This window comes from Pangasianodon hypophthalmus, chromosome 2, assembly GCF_027358585.1.
Source record: "Pangasianodon hypophthalmus isolate fPanHyp1 chromosome 2, fPanHyp1.pri, whole genome shotgun sequence".
NCBI classification, from domain to species: Eukaryota; Metazoa; Chordata; class Actinopteri; order Siluriformes; family Pangasiidae; genus Pangasianodon; species Pangasianodon hypophthalmus.
The window spans coordinates 13,754,805-13,774,487 of record NC_069711.1 but is presented as its reverse complement, the minus strand read 5'-3'; the positions used below and the strand labels follow the sequence as shown (position 1 = coordinate 13,774,487).

Here is a 19,683-nt window from a genome sequence, read left to right as displayed (position 1 = left end):
ACAAATTTTAACAAGCATAATCATTACATATAACTCTCTGGGGTGCTGAGAATTACATTTTTCACTTAGAGTATCACTCTAGCTGCTTGCGATTTCCTGCATGACTCATTTGATGCACATCAGCTACTGGTGTAGATTTTTAAAAATATTTGCCAATTAAATTGATACAACTACACAGATTATATGTCAGTACTTATTAGCTGAGCTATCCCATACCTTTCAGTGAGAGAGAACAGCATAATCAGAAAGAATCTGTTTGTTTTTTTTTCACATGAAGGAGAATTATTTGCATGTTCATAATTTTTCAATTCTGTCCTCCATAAGGTCCATTTTCTTCATCTTTCACACCGAGTCTCTCCCGAAAGCCAGTCTCAGATTACTGTCAGGCTGCCTTTCAATACCCCTGCCTAACACACACACTCCTCAAGAGGCCATTTTGGGGATGAGACAATGCCTATGTTTCAAATCAGCCACTGTGCACTATACTCTTAGACCATGCACTACAGACTTCACAGCCTAATAGAGGGATGGGTGAGGTTTTTGTCTCAGTGGCCACATTAGGTTTGCAATACTGTATTTTCCCTTTAGGTACGCCCCGGTATATGTTTATACTCTGTCTGATATAAACCGTATAAATTCAAGCACACACTTGAATATGAATAACCATATTAGGATTAACAACTGCCTCAAGTCCCTACAATGAACAAATTTCAACAAGACAAAACAGACATAAACAGGACTAAGTACAGTTATGGAAAATGCACTGCTTTTGCTGGTGAGTTATGTCCATGTCCGTATGTCCTTGTATACATATTTCTAGTAAAACAACCAAAAGTACCATGAAAGCCTTATCCAAATGCTGAAAAGCTACATCTTTACAAACAGGTTTCACATAAAAACCTTTTGTGGGTGAACTTTCACAAACTGGCTTATCTAAAACAGAAATTCAGTAAACCTTCATTCATAGATGACTTATTTTCCCTTTTCATTAACATCAATCAGGTCATTATTAAAGCCATTACTAGGGTACTCACAAAAAAAAGCTTTTTCCACCTTGTTATACTGCTCACCTCTGCTACTTGGCAAAAACAAAATAATGCTTCAACTTTGGCCCATGTTTTTATTACCACTCAACTACAAGTAGGTTTGGGCGAAACCATTTTCATTGGTCTAAACCATAGCGCAGCTTCAGTTTAAAGTCAACAGCCAGAGTCCTCACTCATGCTGCAGAATCTGATCACATCACTCCATAAGCTACATTGGCTACCAGTTACAGCCAATACAAACTCCGGCTTATGACAGAGCAAGGCCATGTAAGGCTTTATATACATCTTACTTTCTCCTCTATCCCTAACCCTCCAACACTGAGCTCAAAGTTTTTCCCAGGTTTCGATTGTTCACTATGGGAGGCAGGTCTTTTATTGCCTTAGCACCTAAACTTTATAAAACACTACATCAATGTCCCTGGGAGTGCTCGTCTATCTCCTCTCTTAAGCTAAGACAGAAATTTTTCTCCTTTTGCTGTTTACTAAGTAAACAAGAATATTGGATTTATAGCATTTCTATCCAAAAATAAAAAAAACATGCAGGTGCTGCATCAGTTGTAAAAGGTTACTTTAAAAAGAGAGCATTTTAGAAGCAGCAGCACATGTTGCAAATACGTCATGGGCGTATAGCCTTAAATAGTGCATATACTTAGTAAACCTGCTAAACCTGTTGTTGGGCCAGATCCCATGAGCCATCGTTTCCCCGTGTGTGAACGAGTACCTGGATTTTAGGGAAGTCAAGTTTCATTTATATTTTGCACTAAACTAGTGGTGTCCAATCTTATCCACAAGGGCCAATGGGGATGCAGGTTTTCATTCCATCCAAGTAGAAGCCACCTGCATCCACACTGGCCCTTTGTGGATAAGATTGGACACGCCTGCACTAGACATGAAGGACAAAATCCCATGGAATACCTCAATTTATTGAACTGTAACACAACGGCCTCTATATGACAACTAGCAATTTCAAAAGCCCAAAGACCTTTTTAGAGGTTTTAGAAGACAAAGACAACAGCAATGATCGGCATGGTGAAGCGGCGGGTAGCACTGATGCCTCACAGCTCAGGTTACTATCTGTGCAGAGTTTTGCATGTTTTCCTTGTGTTTGTGTGGGTTTCATCCAGGTTCTCCAGTTTTCGCTCACTTTCCAAAAACCTATTCGCCAGCAGATTGGCTATGCTAAATTGCCCCTAGTGTGTGAGGAAGTGTGCGCATGGTGCCCCGCAATGAATTAGTGTCCCATCTGGGGTGAATTCTTCTGTGTCTTGCGCACAGTGTTCCTGGGATAGGCTCCAGATCCACCGTGACCCTGACCAGGATAAAGCGGTTACTGAAAATGAATGAATAAACAGCCCTTTATACAGCTTCCTTGAAGCAGAGAGGGTTAAGGTCCATGCTCAAGGGTCTCATAGTTGCAGCTTGGTGGTGGCCAGGGCTCGAACTCACAATTGTCTGATCAGTATTACAATATCCATGTAGTCCTGGTATACATCATCAAGAACGTAATCATTAGTCATAATTTTCATTAATTGTCACAGATCCGGGCGCTCTGTTTCATTTTCTGTCTTACATTCCCCTAACAATTTGTTGCGCTTGCCCTTCCTAACTACCCAGGCATTTTCCAGATAAGTCCAACCCACAGCGTTTGACAGCAAATGCAAACAGGGTTGCAAAGGCGTTTTATTTGAAGTGTGAGGATGAGAATGCGCAATAACAAATGGCGTGACTGCTATTAGTTTTTCAGTATGGCAGATTCATACCAGTTTAGACACAGAAAATGAATTGTTGAAGGGACTTTGCATGTGCATTTTCCTTTTTTTGCACATTGCAGTGCACAAAAGTGCAAATACATATTTTGCAATTAAAATTGAACCATGTCTCAAATGCACATTTATAAAGAAAATATAATTGCAAATGCATGTCTGAATTAGCTTTTTCTAATTAGCATTTTGATTTGATTGACATTTGGAAAATAGTGGTGGCAAAAGGTCATAAATATTTTTTCCTTATGTTTGCCAAGTAAAGATATGGGAGACTGGGAAATACAATGACTTATAAAACCATTACACTACAGAAATATAGGCAGCTGCACCATTAAAAAAATCTAATTCCCCAATTTAAAAAAAAAAAAAAAAAAAAAAAAAAAAAAACCCACAGAGCTCAACCTAGCTCTAATATCTTCCCTGACACACACACAGATGACATCATCTCTCCCAGCACAGAAAGGGGATGGAAACAAGACAACCCACACACTAAGCCAGACAGGCCCTACCCCCTACCCCAAATTCCGCTGTAACGTCCTACCCTGTCTGCACACATTCTTTCTCTGCCCATTTGGCTCTCTAATCAAGAAAAAAAATAATAATTATGTTCAAGTACATGCACATTGTTACACCACTGCTCAATTTCTGCATGTTCATATAGAGTTACTAACATTAGTTTTATGACCAAATGAGATCACCTGCCCTAGAGACAAAACACGCTAATGTGATTTAACTCATCTTAATGCTATTAGATTCGGTTGACTGGGGTGCTGCTTGCATGGCAGTCAATACACAGCACCACATAATGTGCGCCTCAATAGGGCTTTTTACGGAACAAAAACTACAAAAAGGAAAACAGTGGTCTGTACATTTTTCAGTGGCCATAGCTACAACACAAACATTACGGCGAATCTCTCAAACCAAACTGTAACTTAAGAATCACAAACCTCTTCCGTTACAAAACAAAACAGTCACCTGAGCAAAAATGATGACATCAGTCTTTCCACTTGACTGACTTGTTCAAACACAAACAAGCTTCATGCTATCTGGACAGCCATTTTGCCTCAGGGAACAATGTATAATGTTTCCTTGTCTGACACAGTAGGAAGTAATAAAACGGCAAAGGTAATAAGATTTCGACACTCTGGTCAGCGTAGAGACATTAACAGACATTTTTCTTAACACTATTTTAAGTTCTAATATAAAATTCAAACAATGAGCAAGTACTCTTATGAAAACCTTTTATCCACACATAATTTTATTTACCTTAAATAGTGCAACTGTGATTTAGTAATAAAACAGTTTTATCTCACTGACAATTGATCAATAAAATTCACAGCTTAATTAAACTGCATACAATCCAAAAGATCTTCTTGACATGTTTGCATTCCATGTGATGACAACACCCTTTAAGTCAACATGTTGTGCACAATGTCTGACTATTTCCTCTTATAAAAGAATACCCTGCTTAGCTCTTGATTCACTATGACTAAAGAAGTGAGAGAATAATAAAAAAAAAAAAACAAGACTATCAAACTTTTTTAAAAATGAAAGTAAAGAAGATAAAGAAAAACAAAAGAGAATGAAAAGCAGAAAATATGGATGTGTATGTAAAAAGATACACGAAGTGGGGGCCTAAAGTGACTTGTCCTTTTTTCCCCCCCTTGATATAAAATTGTTACGCCATGATGGCCTATCTTTCCATTTCAGCCTACTGTTCATTAGACTGCACCTAAGGCAAATAAGAGAGGATGAGGGATGCAAATTGTCCAATGATTTTTATTCCCACCCTCTCTCAAGAATTTTTGCTCTTCAATGCACAGCACAGAGCACAGCCAGGAAAACACCACCCCCACCGACCATAAAACACAAACATATGTGCACACAGAGTCCAATCTAAGGACAGAGGTCTTGTGATTGGCTAAGAAAATCAGAAAACGCTCCAATCCTGAAACGGCAGTGTGGCAGGCGTCACACAGCCAAGGTGTAACCCTACTGAACTGTAGGGCACAGTCGTAAACATATTCAGATCGGCTACTGAGCTCCAGAACCTGTACGTGTACTGAACATATCTGGGCTTATGTATACAGTAAAATCCAATCCGATCTACCATATGATGAATCTGACACACTCTGGCCTTTATACAGACTGTTTTTTTTTTTTTTGGTTTGTTTGTTTTTTTCTTTATTTTAACTCCTGAAAACATGCTTCTCAGTGCACATTTGATGAGCAAAGAACAGACCATCATTTGGCCTCCAATTAGCCTAATTAGGCTGAATACCAGTCTTTCATGTCCTGCTCTTTTTTTTTTTTTTTAAATGATAAGAGACATAAGTGTAAATAATTAGTAAATGGGCTCTGTGTATCCTGCTATCAACCACCTACTTGTGATTTTCCTCATCTCTTTTCCTCTCTAAACAATCACCCCTCACCCCCTTCCTCTGCGCAGGAATCCTGTGTTTCTCTGCTTGCAGTGGGCCAGGGCCTTGTTTCAAACTCACGCTAGTCCAGACTGACATGCGTACATTTCAAAACGTAGGTTTTACGGTTTGGCCACATTAGCAGTTTCAGTCTGCGTCCCAGAAGCTTCCAGTTCACAATGAAACATGAAAATGATAGAAAATGGCATGCTGTGCATGTGCACTAGATGTCAGACCCACGACTTTTTCATAATTTCCTCCCTTTTTTTTTTTTTGGCAACATGAACATAAAATACACTTTCTTGCATGACTCTGCGTCACTTGTATACTATACAAGGCAGTCAAATACGAACCAAACAAAAAATACCTAATGCAGAAAACAGCCATGCAATGGCTTTTGCCATCTGGAATTGTGATCACATGACAATCATATGTCTGTTTTCAAAAGGGCAATGCTTCTCGTATCCACATTACAACTGTATTTATAAATTTAACCTCAAAAGATGTGTTTTCGGTGGTCAAAAACAATGTTTTAGTGTGAATGTAAAGGCAAGACATAAGAAAAGAAGCACTTTCAAATTATGCAGCGATAGTGTTACTGGAAAGCTAAATAACCGTGACTTTTCTATGAATTTTTCTTCTATTAGACTATAAGATATTGTTTATTCATACGCTTTTGGTCCATATTATGGCGATGAAATTTCCCCCAGAAAGGACAGGAAATAGCTCAAGCATGCATACAACAGTGTGCATAAGCAGCAGAAGTGAGTGAAAGAACAAGGGAATAGGAGTGAGAACGTGAAAGAACTGAAAACTGTCTGCTCTGACTGAACATTCCTTCAGATCATCATGTTTCAGTGCAGAGAGGAAAAAAGAGGCCCACTTTTGGGGCAACAACAGACGTGAATAAATTCAGGGCAATCTATCCTATGGCTGATGTTCAAAAGCCTTTTGAAAAATGTCAAAGCTTTCACTTTTGGTTTGCTCCAACACTGGCTATGATAGCCCAACAACAGCAATTAAAAATTCACTCAATGAATCATTCTGAGAAAAAGTTTGTAACCCTTACTGACTGGAACACCTGCCTCCAAATTTTGTCAAGAGGTCATTATCCGGGAGGCTCAGTGACCTTGATAGTTTGAACAATCTGTTCAATAACGTAGCAGACGCAGTGTAAAATACATGTTTGTTTAATTGAATAGTCTTTGTTTATTATAGAATAGTACAATTCCAAAAGGTATAGGAGTAAAGAGTACAGGAGTTCATTTCTAAAAACCGAATAACAAGTTATTCTCAAATCTAGAGAAGGACACATTGAGAAACACCAAACACAGACTCTTTCACAGAAATGAATTTAATGGCAAGTCTTGATTTGCCTAGGTTTAAGCATTTTTGTGCTTTTGCTCAGACTGTTTAATCTTTTGACACTTCACAAAGCATTGTGGTTTACTGAGATCAGTTGGGTGAGTGTGGCTTAGAGCTCAAATTTCACATAGTTAAAGGTGGCCAGAAAAGCAGAGAGACTAAAATAACACAGAGAAACATATTCAGAAAATGTGTGGCGTATAAGACTAAGCCCGCACACACAGATGATACAGAAAGAGAGACAGGCGCTGGCAGTATACTTCAGTTGCACCCTATGGATATTCCTACATGTTTTGCAATCACTCTTTAGGTGAATACTTACACTGGCCTTACCCTGACACACACCATCACCGTCCAGCTCTGACTTATCTCTTGCTGCTGTTTGTGGAATAGTGCTTGTGTGAATTTACAAAACAGAGATTAGGTTGATCTTCCGTAACCACTTTACAATTTAACTGATAAAACCTCACGTTTCTCCCTAAAAACCGGACAAATGAATTTGCGAGCAAGGCGTTAGAGGAAAACGGGAAACACTAGCTCCTGTATTTGCCATGAGCCGTATTGGAGGTGATTGCTGGACACAAATGCCCTCCGTTCTCAAGTCTGGTCTAACTGCAATGGCGCCGTGCGGATGTTACACGGCTCGGGAGACATGTTATTTATTGTGTAACAGTAACAAAATATTTCAGGCACTGTTATGGGCACATCTTGTTCACGGTCAAGGAAAACAGGGGTCCTGGTAATTAGCTACTGAAGTAGCTAATAGCAAGCCTGGCTTACTCCATAATGGCACTCATTCGTCTTTCAAGCAATGTATTTGTTATCCGCGAAATACTATCAGCAACAAATGCTAACATGCTGCCATTTTTTTTGCTAACATTATTATTATTTTTATTTTATTTTTTTTTTAACACCAGAGGCTACCATACGTGATGGCTGAACTCATTAATAACGGAGTATGTTTCGAATAAACACGCCACACGCAGTAATTTCCCAGCCATAAACACGGCGTTTGGGCGACGAAATCATCTGGGATAGGAGGGTTTTTTTTTTTTCGAAACCAACTAAAAATGTCAGTGTAAGTAATAATTAAACGGGAAATTCCCCGATGGACGGAAAGAGCGGCAGCAAATCGTTAGCCAGCCATTGCAGCCTGCCTCTCTCTCTCTCTCTCTCTCTCCTGTCGCTTCGACTCACTTGTTGTTGAAATAAAAATGGAGGCTAAAAAAGGAAACGCGAGCTCCCCTCAGAAATACCACCCATTTCTCATGGCCGCCGAAGAGCTTGGGGGTTGGTTCGTGGGGGAGGTGGGGGGAAGATTGAGAAAAGCAAGTCACCCTTCAAAGAGTTGGCAATGTTAGCTAAAGAAAGAGAGAAAGTTCAATACAACACACCAAAAACCTACCAGTCCTTTAACCTCTCACAAAAGTTCAGCGAGCCAAAATGAAAATAGATTTGAACTGCATCAGTCCAACACTGGAGTACAGCAAAACCACCAAGCCGTACAAAAATGCTATAAATACAAAACAGGGATACTTCCGGAAACGATTATGCAACAAATACAACGAACTCTCCAGACTCAAGTGTGTTAAAACTGAATGATAACGCACAGACCTGGAAAAATGTCCAAAAAATAAAATAAAATAAAATAAATTACAAAATAAAGTTAGAGACATAAAATAACACTGCCCTCTGGAACACAGTGTTTCATCGAGCACAGAAAACCTTAACACAGATTTCAAAGCAGTAACACGACTTACAGCTGGAAATATACTTTTGTATACAACTCTTCTGACCTGGACGCTAAGGTTAATGGCTAACTAGCCTTACAAACTCCTTGAACATGTACCAAGCTGCTTGTATCCACGAGTGAAGACCAGTGTAAAACCAACTAGACATTCTCAGATGACCCAGAATCTCAACCCACATCCTCAGTATTGTCTTTCCTCGGTTTACAATGCCCACTGTGTGGCAAAAACGGGCTAAAATGCCCAATCTGAATGTTACAGCGCTGATACACACATGAGTCTTTCGAGCAAAGAATGAGCCAGCATTCTCCATCCAGCTAACCTAGCCAACTACAAGGAAACTGCTCAGTCCCACAGCTAGCTACTTTATTAGTAGCATTAAAAACGTTTTCTTATCAAAATCCCATGGATTTGCGCACAGTTCATCGTGTTGAATGATCCTGGTGTTGTAAACGTTATGTACAGATACAAAATGGCAAATAAGCACATAATTAGTACAAACAGCAAATGTTTACATCGCCAGCTCCTGTGAAAAAATGCAGGTCTCGCAGCACGAGGAACTGGTCGCAATATTATGAATATTGCCTGTAACAAACAATTTACTAGCCAGAGAGCTAGCTAAGTAGCTAACTTGGACTGCTGGTTAAACGAACATAAACTAGGGTTATACTGAAAACATTTGATTTACAATAATATGCCAAATAATGTCAATGTTAATAACAAACATCTGACGAGACCCTACAACCTCTTAACACATAGCCACAGAGATAGAAAGCTAGCTAGCATAGCTAGCTAGAAAGCTGCCAAGTTATGCTGCAACTTTTGCCTTTAGTGAGCCATAACATGCTATTATGTGCAAAATGGCCACGGTAAAACATGTAAACTTACCCAGCCCTTCATTCCAGCTCAGTTCAGGTAAAATATCCTATTGGGCTTACTGGCTGTATTTAAATATCCCCACATCAAACCGAAACAGACCTACGAGGCCTCTTCTTGTGACCTCGGCTTTTCCTGCGAGCTGTAAGCCGAGAGGCAGCTCCCTCTCCCGGGGAACCTTCCAAACTTCTCAATGTCCCTCACGCAGTGGGTGAAAGTTTCATACCCTTTTCTGTTTGGGTCATAGCACTTCCTTCAAGTGTTATTTTGAATCCCCGGTGGTTGCATCCATTTATAATGTTGTTTTACAATAATTATAGTCGATATTTATTTGGGGTAGGTACAGCTCTGAGTGTTACAAGGCTGTGATTCTAGCTCAGGTCCTCAACATTTGCAGTGGCGCCCATCCCCCTCCTCACCGGCATCGACCGCGGCTGCCAGCGAAACTGACACACAACCATAACACGGGGTTTCCGTGCGGCTCGAGCAGGGGTTCTACAACGAGGCGTTCCCAGCGCCGAAGCGCAGCCCGCTAAACGGCCGTTGGTTTGAAATCCGTCAATCTCTGTGCGCAAACAAACACAGAGATCTGATTGGACAAGAAAAGTTAAACGTGTTCGTTGAGCAAGACGGGGCAGGACTTCGCTTTTGGGAGGGGTGGACAGCGTAGTCAGCTTCTGCACCGCTCGGTGAGAAGGTGGACGGAGTGAATAACGCAGACGGCGAGAAAAGACCTAGTAGCTAAACGGATATTCGAAAGAAGTAAATGAGGATATTATGGGAACAGTGGTCACGTTATTAAATACACACGGCGTGGAATTTTCAATTCTTTCATAAAGGGATTATTCTTTTTTCTTGTATTCTTGTAAACAAAATCTATTCAGCGCTAAAGGGAATACCCTCAGCTTGGGTTAGCCATATAGCAGCTGTTTGTCCATAGCACGGGGTCTCCGGGGCCCCATACCAGGGACTACGACATTAGAGGTAGGGTCAGCCCCACCTTAACCCCGCTATGAATGGAACATGAAGTGTCGGTCTTATGGGACCTGGCATGGGATTGGACAGGGATATCGACTTGTCTATACATTTCCTGACTGTGTTCACTTCATACAAGGGCAACATTTCCGTTCAGACGGCGCAGGTTTTGGTTCTTTCACAAAAGGGATGGGTTTGAATTCATACACCACGATGGATATATTAAACAAGTTTCAATTCTATTACGTGTCTCTGTTTTTTTTTTTTTTTTTTTTTAAACTTTGTGCCATAAATGTGAAGACATAACCCACTCGACCGGTATAACCTGTAAGATGTTATCATGAAATGCGCAGAGTTTCAGAAAGGATGAGCACGTATGTCACTTGTAGCGAGGCACGGCCGTGAATTGTCAGGATGTGAATGGACACAAACCAGGGAACATGCGATTGGCCTGGTATTTCTGTACCAGGTCACGTGGATGAGAGGAGCGCGCGGATTGGCTGAGACAGTTTCGTTAACGTCATTTGTTGCAATGACTTCTGAAGAGATGCGGTTACACCGAGTTAGTGGGCTGTACTGTACTCAAACTAAACCCGGAACTGGAAGGCAGGCTTATTTTACAAAATTAATTCACCAAACGGTCCTAGAAGTCAAAATGCATTTGAAAAATTGAAATGTTGAAACTCTTAAGTGGAAATATCCCCTTTAGCTCCTGCTTTATTCAGACTGAACCAGCTGATTCCTTCAGCAGAGGGATAAATGGGTGTAATGGCACCATCTGCTCAATAAGCCTGTATTTTAGAGTCCACTGCAGTCATGTGGGCTGTTTGATAGTGGGATGTCTTGAGTTGGACAGTAATAAGGCCGAAACCCATGACGTAATTAAGGGTAATTTGTATGTGTGTTTATGCTGGGCTCTTCGCCAGCAGGGGTAATAACCGAGAAAGTACCGTGACTTTCCTGCCCTAAGGTAGATGAAAATATGTTTTAATATAGTACTCGCTCTAATGCGTCATGCTGGTCGTTGTTTAGTTGATTTTGTTAAAGTACACCTTCTCACAGGAGAAGCTCGTGACCGGAGAACCCGCCATACTGGGTGAGCAGCGGCGCACGTACCCTCCGAGCTCCCCGACTCCATCAGCTCCCTCACGCTGTTACAGCCATGCGGGAGCTGTGGGACTGACGACTCCTCACACGTCCACACGAACACAAAACACGCGTTATAAAGGCAAAATACAGCTCTGATATTCACATACACATGAATTCGGTCGATCCTTGCAAAAGCTGCCGCGTTTTATTTATTTATTTTTTCCATGACACAGGACGTGTATCCTGCTCTGAGCGTTTTATGGGTTTCAGCAGGGAACTGGCGAATCGCTGACTCCCACGTCAGCACAAAGGGCGACTCGTCCGCGCTCAGGTCGCAGACTCTTGGTCGAGCACGTGACTGGTCGTCCGTTTCCCAGCAGCAGTGCCAGATCGAGCCTCGCCTGTTACAATAATGCTCCTATTGTACCGCCGCCGATCAGCCTCCACGCGCACATTCAGGTCACGTGATACCCGACCGGCAGAACGCTAAGTCACCGGAAGCAAAAATAATGAACGCGATTGTTTCTCGCGAGCTGTTACGTGACAGCCCGTTTACCTCATCATGAGTTTACACGCTGCTGCATTTTCCAGCGCTCATGTTCGGTGAGACGATACACTGGCCACCAAACATGGCGGCCTGTAAACATGCTTATGATAATGGCGGGTTGAACTGTCATGTTATAAGATAATGTTGCTTATCCGCCAAAATACACGGTTTCATGTACTAAAGGGAAGCTTACCTTTCAGTGGCCAGTCATTTATATGGGATTTTAATAATAGACACGTAGAAGACATGGAGAAGTTGTATTAGAAATAGTTTGAGATACAGAGCATGGATCACAAACCATCTCCAATTATGGATATTTTTCTCTCTAAATCCTCCATCTGAAACCAATCCATGATTCAAAATTCATGAGGAAAACACCAGTACCAATTATCGATCACCTTTTCTAAAGCTTGTGATTATTATTGACCAACTACATGTCAATACAATTCCAGTTAATTCGGCTAGAACTGTGATGGAGAAAGAAATGACATGGTGTAGGCAGAGGATCTAAAGCTTTAAGCCACAGTGTAGCCATATTCAACATCCTAGACAATACTAATTTGCAATTCTCATAAAAACAATTTGTCGTAGTCTAAATACAAAGCTCTGATCTTGTAACACTACAGTGAAAGTTTAATGGAGACAGACAAAATAGCATGTCAATATTATTGCAAATAGCCAACCTCCTTAGTCCTAGAACTGACAGGCAATATATAGTAGACTCAACAAGCAGATGCATAAAAAAAAATAAATAACAGTCAAAAAGTGACAGAAATTGTTAACAATGGCACTCCACAATAAACGTATGGCTTTGAGATTTTGCCCTCCCCCAACCCCCCTTCATCAGTATGCATTCATGTTATGTCTATGTATTCATGTGATGTCTACGTAACTACATAACATGCATTCATGTTATGTCTACATAACAAGGCTTGGTACGAAGGGGTATCATTACACTTACATAAAAATTCTAGACAAACAGATTTATACATCACAACTCACAACAAAGGAAGACCCTTTGCACATAATCAATAAACTCATCTCAGGAGTTCTTACATCTGAAGATGATGCTTTACATATAGCGTTACAATTCATTTAATTAGTGTACAATGACTAATTTGGTCCAACAATCACCAAAACACTATATACTAGATTAAGGGCTATATTTATTTATACAACAGAACATAAGTTGGCATCATCTACCCATTTGATCAATTACTGATATGTTCAATGTGGCTTAACACATTTCCTTGTTTTTCTATAGACTCAAAGAGCTTTACATAACTGAATGAATGCAGATACACTGTAAAATGTTAAATCAACCAGAACTGACACATCCAGGCACCCACCCACATGCGCAGCCCTTCTCCTACTTCAGATAGTATTATTGTTATTTTGTGTGTGTGTAAGAGTGTCAGTAGAAGTATGTGAAAGCCATAGATTATGCTGTGTTTTTTGTGCAGCGAGCCTTGCTGCTGTGGGACTGTTCTGCCCCCCTGTGGACACACAGTGGCACCTTACACATCTGTATTTCCACTGTTGCTTCTCTTCAGTGCTCAAAGCAGTTTCAGGCTGCCTGTAACATTATTGACCATTTCTTCCTCTCCCATGATGGCCAGCACAGTGCTAGAGCCCGGCTCCACCTAAAACCAGGAGGCTGGTGGTTACCATAATGCTCAAATAAATTCAAGTGTAAAGTGATTAGGCACAGTTTTGTCACTTCAGCTGAATATACTCAACAATCATTCATCATTAGGTCAAATGTACACTCACAGGGCACTTTATTAGGAACACCTGTACACCTACACATTCATGCAATTATCTAATTAGCCAATCTTGTGGGAGCAGTGCAACGTGTAAAATCATGTCGATACAGGTATCAGTAATTTTGACCATGGCAGAGTTGTTGGTGCCAGGGGGGCTGCTTTGTGTATTTCTATACATGCTGATCTCCTGGGATTTTCACACAATCATCTCTAGAGTTTACTCAGAATTGTGAAATAAAGAAAAAACACCCAGTGAGCGGTAGTTCTGTAAACAGAAAGCCTTGTTCATGAGAGAGAACAACCGAGAATGGCCAGCCTGGTTCGAGCTGACAGAAAGGCTACAGTAACTCAGATAACCACTCTGTACAACTGTGACGAGCAGGAAGGTATCTCAGAATGAACGACACATTGAACCTTGAGGCAGATGGGCTACAACAGCAGAAGACCATGTCCAGTTCCACTTCTGTCAGCCAAGAACAGAAAGCTGAGGCTGCAGTGGCACAGACTCACCAAAACTGGACAGCTGAAGCCTGGAAAACATAGACTGCTTTGATGAATCTCGATTTAATTTGGCACCAACAGCATGAGTCCATGGATTCAGCCTGCCTTGTGTCAACATTCCAGGCTGCTGAAGGTGGTGTAATGGTGTGGGGAATGTTTTCTTGGCACACTTTGGGCCGGTTAATACCAATCATCACTTGAATGCCACAGCCTATTTGAGTATCACGGCCACGATTTACCCATCTTCTAATGGCTACTTCCGGCATGATAATGCACCATGTCACAAAGCAAAAGTCATCTCAAACTGGTTTCATGAACATGACAATGAGTTCAGTGTTCTTCAGTGGCCTTCCCAGTCACCGGATCTGAATCCTATAGAATACCTTTGGGATGTGGTAGAACGGGAGATTCGCATGAAAGTGCACCTGAAAAATCTGCAGGAACTGCATAATGCAATCATGTCAGCATGGACCAGAATCTCAAAATGTTTCCAACATTCTGTGGAATCCATGCCATGAAGAATAGAGGCTGTTTTGAGAGCAAAGGAAGGCCCTACGGTGGTGGCTCAACGGTTAAGGCTCTGGGTTACTGATCAGAAGGGTGGAGGTTCAAGCCCCAGCACTGCCACGCTGCCACAGTTGGGCCCCTGAGCAAGGCCCTTAACCCTCTCTGCTCCAAGGGTGCCGTATCATAGCTGACCCTGTGCTCTGATCCCAACTTCCTAACAAAAAGAATTTCACTGTGCCCTAACGTATATGTGACAAATAAATGCATCGTTATTATTAGTATAGTGTTCCTAATAAAGTGTTCATTGAGTGTATATATAGCCTTTTAACTATCTCAGATTATCTGCCAATTTTAATCGAAGAGAAAAAAAAAAGTACAACACAACATTGTCTTGGAATTTGATTGGTTCTCATATCTCTGCATCTGTGACATCTGATGTTTGTTTTCAGATGTCACTGGAAAATTTTTTCTACCTGGGTGAGTCCGGCATCCTGTATCAGCTTTGTAGGGAGGCTCAGACTCATAGCGAGAGCCTGCAACTCCAAGAGGTGTGCCGTGTTGGTGCCCTGTAGCACAATCTTCTTAGCTCTGAATGAAACACAACAAGACAGCCATATGTATCAATACCACCGAGATAAGGGTGTCAGTGAGTTAGAGCATTTAATTCAAACACTACATTGTCGTGTTGACTTTCTTCTTTATCCATGACATTCAGCTGTGTCCTTGAGCAAGGGACTTGGCATGACGCAACTTGGCATGGAAAAACAGCTGGAATTGTCTGCTTGCTCAGCCATAGAGAAACAAATGACAGTGGCTTGTATAATTATTCACCCCCTTGAACTTTTCTACATTTTGTAATGTTACAGCCTGGAACTGAAGTGGACTTAACTGGGATTATATGTTGTGAATTGATACAAAATAACCCATAATATTAAAGTGGTAGGAAATATCAATATAGTTTGGAAAATTATTACAAATAAAAATGTAAATGTTGTAATTGCGTAAGTATTCACCCCGTTTGCTGTGAAACCACATGAAGTCACATAAGTAGTTGAGGGGAATTCATCTGTGTAAAATTAGTGTCATGTGGTCTCAGTATAAATACAGCTGTTCCTGGATAGATGCATATGTTAAAGAACATACCTAAACAAACAGCATCATGAAGACCAATGAGCTATCAAAACAAGTCCGGGACAAAGTTCTGGAAAAGTATCAATCAGGGTTTGGTTATAAAAAAATATCCCAAACTTTGAACATCCTGCAGAGTGTCATAAATTCCATTATATAAAAATGGAAAGAATATGGCACAACGGTGACTCTGCCTAGAGGAAGCCGTCCGTCAAAAGTAAGTGTCCACAATGAAGAAGGCATTAGTCAGAGAAGGAACCAGCAGACCAACAGTAACACTCAACATGATGCTACCACCACCATACTTCACCATGTTAACAGTGTTCTCAACATGTTGAGACCTTTATGCCAAAGTCAAAAAATTTAATTTTTATGGAGTGTCCAGGCTATGGCTATATCTTATGAACAGCTTCTCCTATCTGAATTGTGGATCTCTCCATATTTCCCTACAACTTTTGCTTGTTTCTCTTGTTTTGATATCTTTTTGGTCTTCATGATGATGTTTGTTCAGGTATGATGTTTAAGAAAATACTGGAGTACTTGTCTGTTTCAATTCCTTAAATTTTTGCTGTGTGCCATATATTTATGATACATTTATTTCACTCTCTGATTATCTAATACTCCTTTTAAAATATTATTATTATGTATGTTTGTTTAATATATATGTTACTTAATTTACATTTATGAAGTTTATAACTTATTCTGCTGTTTTCTACCACAGGGCTAATGACTATCAATGTTATAATTAATTTTGCCCTGTATGTTCCGCCTAAATAATTCAATTATCTTTACTTCCAGTAATGGCATACAGCATCAGTCAGACAGGGCATTCAGTCATATTTCCCCAGGAGGATAGAAAGGATGTACACAAATGAGCACACGGTCTTATAAATATGCCTATTTCAAAACAACAAAATCCCCATGGTTAAATTATTAAGGTTATTTTCTACTGTCTTGAGCTTTAAACATGGCCATGTTTACTTTTACAGAGGCTTCAGGTTAACTAATAAAAACAGAAAGACTGATCACAGTGTCTGCAAAGAGACTACCTACTATTCTGATCAACAGTCTCTGCAACGATTAAGTGCTTTGGAGATATTTCAAGAGTTAATAAGGACTGATTGACCCTGACTCACCCAGCATGGTCCCATTTCCAGACCATCTCTCTCCAAGTATTCTTCTCCTGCATGGCCTGGTACAGAGCCACAGCTGCATGGCCCACCTGCGCCGCCACCTGGAGGGGGTGCACTGAAAATCTCAGCACTTCAGCTCACTTTGCACTGTACATTAGGCTGTTTAGGCAACTCAACATTTTTATATATACCTTCCCCACACCCATGGACAGCTCCATGTTCACAACAAAGACCATCTTGAACATCATATCTTCATCTCCTTCTTCCTGAGACAACGGACAAGACAAATGCACTCAGAAACAGACACACAAAGGCAGTGTGCTTTCATGTGGATGTGTCGTTATCAACAGACCTCATTTTCCAGTTTGTTGAAGTAGTACATTGCTGCCTCCTCAGCAGACACATTCCTTGTATGTAGGAGTGCCTAAGATAATCAGATAATATACACACACTAATATGAGTAAAACAAAAAAGCAGAACAGAACAACAACAAAAAATAATATGCAATAGAGATTTTCTTGGGACTTTTAGTTTTTTAAAAACATTGTCTTAAAATTTAACTGGACTGTTATTGTTTTGCACCTTAAAATTGCATTTCTCCCTGTGTAATATTAATATTAATCCAATAATAGTGGAATAAGATCATCTAATATTTAAAATACTATGCATATTTATCATTTACTATAAAACAGTATAGTTTTAGGATGCAAAAAAAGATGATTTTTATAATGCTGTCTGAACTGAATATTTCTAATTCTATTACTCTATTTTATCTAGCATTGCCCTATCACAGCTCCAGGATCCCTGGTTCGACCCTGAGCTCAGGTTACTCTATGTGCAGAGTTTCTGTGCTGTGTTCTCCATGTCCATGTGGGTTTCCTCTGGGTTCTCCTGTTTCCTCCCCCCTCCCAGTAACAGTAGGTTGGATTGGCTGAATTAAATTGCACCTAAGTGCGAATGACTGAAGTGTGAATGTGTGTGCGTGGTCTTCTGCATGTGGACTGGCGTCCCATCCAGGGTGTGTCCCATCTTCATGCTCAGTGTTCCAGGAATAGGATCTTGATCCACTACAACCCTGACCAGGATAAAGTAGTTACTGAAGCTGAATGAATGAATGAATGAATGAAGTCTACAGATAGCTGTCCATGCTGTCCACAGATATTACAGCTGCAGTACTGGTGAAGTGTCAGGCAGGAGGCGGATGCAGACCTGTCTGGCTGCTTCCTCAGGGATATCCAGTTCTCTGAGCTGCTGGAGGAACACCGGGTTCACCTCCTGATGGGCTGAGTCTGGAGGACATTGCTCAGATGACTCCATCACTTCACCTCTCTAGACAAAACACACGACTGGGAGTTAAAGGGATGGGCTGGCTAACGCTTACCATGCATCAGAGCCAGAATGATGTGTCAAATACTAGAGATACAGCTGCCTAACCTTAAACACCACAATCACAATCAAGCATAAATAAAACCCTCGTTACATGACAGCCTGTACATTAGACTGTGTTTTATGTTGTGATAATGAAGTTAGCTTCAGCAAAAAACATGCATGCTCTATTAGCTGTCTGTCCACGTCAGCACTTGTCTGTAATCAAGCCACTCTTGACATGCAGTCATAGAGCAGGTCTTCACATAAAGCACGAGCGCGGAATGGTGTTTTCCGTTAGCTAACGCTCCATACCTGCGCCGCGCTGAGAAGCTACAGCTCACACGCTAACACTCAACTCTCACAAACACCGAGCACCGTCACACCGCTTCACTCAGTCACAGGCGACTATGCCTAATCTTTACTCTGTCTGTCAAAAAAGCATACGGTGACATTAAAATTAAGTGACTTATCTAATTATCTTCTAGCGTTTGACTGAATATTTTTATTCTGCTAGCTACAGCATATTTTGGTGCGAATGCGTATAGCCAGAGACGCCATACTGTTGAGTTAGCGTTCTACTTCCGGGTCAGAGCGCAGACTTTTTGCATCCAGGGACCCTAAAAGAAATTCTTTTACAAATTTATATTTATGAATACAATCCAAATATTTAAACTATATTTAAACTATAATGCATAATGTTTAAATATGTACGATGGTATTTTGCCTTTTTATTTGACCCTTTCTTTTTTCTTTTTTTTTTTTTTATTAAAATCAAGTAACCAATCAGTCTTATAACTAAAGTGGCTAATTAAATTCAAACGGCTGTTTTAATCTGCCGACCCTCCCAGAGAAACACATGAAATAGCATGAAACAGGTAATCTAGTCTCCAGTCAGAGAACTCGTTGCTGTTGTTTGATTTTATATATGGTATTGATTTATTCATTTATGTATCTGATTAATGTATTTAATGAAATTATTCAGAAGATCCTCAACGCATGCACCACAAAATTATGTAGGCATATATTTGAAATAATCTAAAAATAGACCCAATATTTACAGGACATATTTAGACTAAATAACTTGTGAGAAAACGTGAACCTCTTATTATTTATTATGCAGTGTCTTGTGTCTGTGACTTTGAATTACGCCACATTTTACTGCTTCCCACAAACGACAGACCATGTCCTTAATTTTTAAAGACTCTCTGCAGAAGTGATATTTTCATATCTGATCCAGGCTGCATGTGCAGTGAAAATTATACACTTTATGGCCAAAAGTTTGTGGACACCTGACCATTACACCCGTAAGAGCTTTTTGAACATTCCATTCCAGATTGAATCCCCCTTTACTATTATAATAACCTCCACTCTTCTGGGAAGGCTTTCCACTAGATTTTGGAAGATGGCTGTGGGGATTTGTGCTCATTCAGCCACAAGAGGAGGCCTGGTGT

General features: G+C 40.5%; 2 protein-coding genes across 6 annotated transcripts in view; both read right to left on the bottom strand.

Moving 5' to 3' along the window:
• Positions 1 to 9,691, bottom strand: part of setd5 (SET domain containing 5) — a 28,261-nt gene extending 18,570 nt beyond the window's left edge. For 2 of the 5 annotated variants that reach the window (XM_034311750.2, XM_034311759.2), the window contains exon 1: positions 9,231 to 9,690. The gene's annotated coding sequence lies outside the window, so the exon portion shown is untranslated. Of the gene's footprint in view, positions 1 to 9,230 lie in introns of all 5 variants that reach the window. The other 3 variants (XM_034311762.2, XM_034311772.2, XM_034311755.2) reach the window with 2 other exon arrangements.
• Positions 9,692 to 12,436: 2,745 nt separating this feature from the next.
• Positions 12,437 to 18,812, bottom strand: si:dkey-19e4.5 (UBA_like_SF and PTH2 domain-containing protein). The gene is made up of 7 exons (XM_026924315.3): positions 18,545 to 18,812; positions 18,074 to 18,193; positions 17,217 to 17,288; positions 17,056 to 17,130; positions 16,868 to 16,965; positions 15,077 to 15,191; positions 12,437 to 13,472 (listed from the first exon to the last, which is right to left on the bottom strand). Exons 2-7 carry the CDS (start codon positions 18,179 to 18,181, stop codon positions 13,386 to 13,388), a joined length of 555 nt encoding a protein of 184 aa, XP_026780116.1. The 5' UTR covers positions 18,182 to 18,193; positions 18,545 to 18,812; the 3' UTR covers positions 12,437 to 13,385.
• Positions 18,813 to 19,683: the final 871 nt, after the last annotated feature.

Bases quoted from the DNA above. Each gene is read 5' to 3' on its own strand.
- si:dkey-19e4.5 (XM_026924315.3), bottom strand. From the start codon at position 18,181: ATGGAGTCATCTGAGCAATGTCCTCCAGACTCAGCCCATCAGGAGGTG. The intron at 17,289-18,073 runs GTCTGCATCCGC...TGATTATCTTAG, and splicing joins CTGAGGAAGCAGCCAGACAG to GCACTCCTACATACAAGGAA. The intron at 13,473-15,076 runs GTAGAAAAAATT...TCCTGGTTTTAG, and splicing joins AGGATGCCGGACTCACCCAG to GTGGAGCCGGGCTCTAGCAC.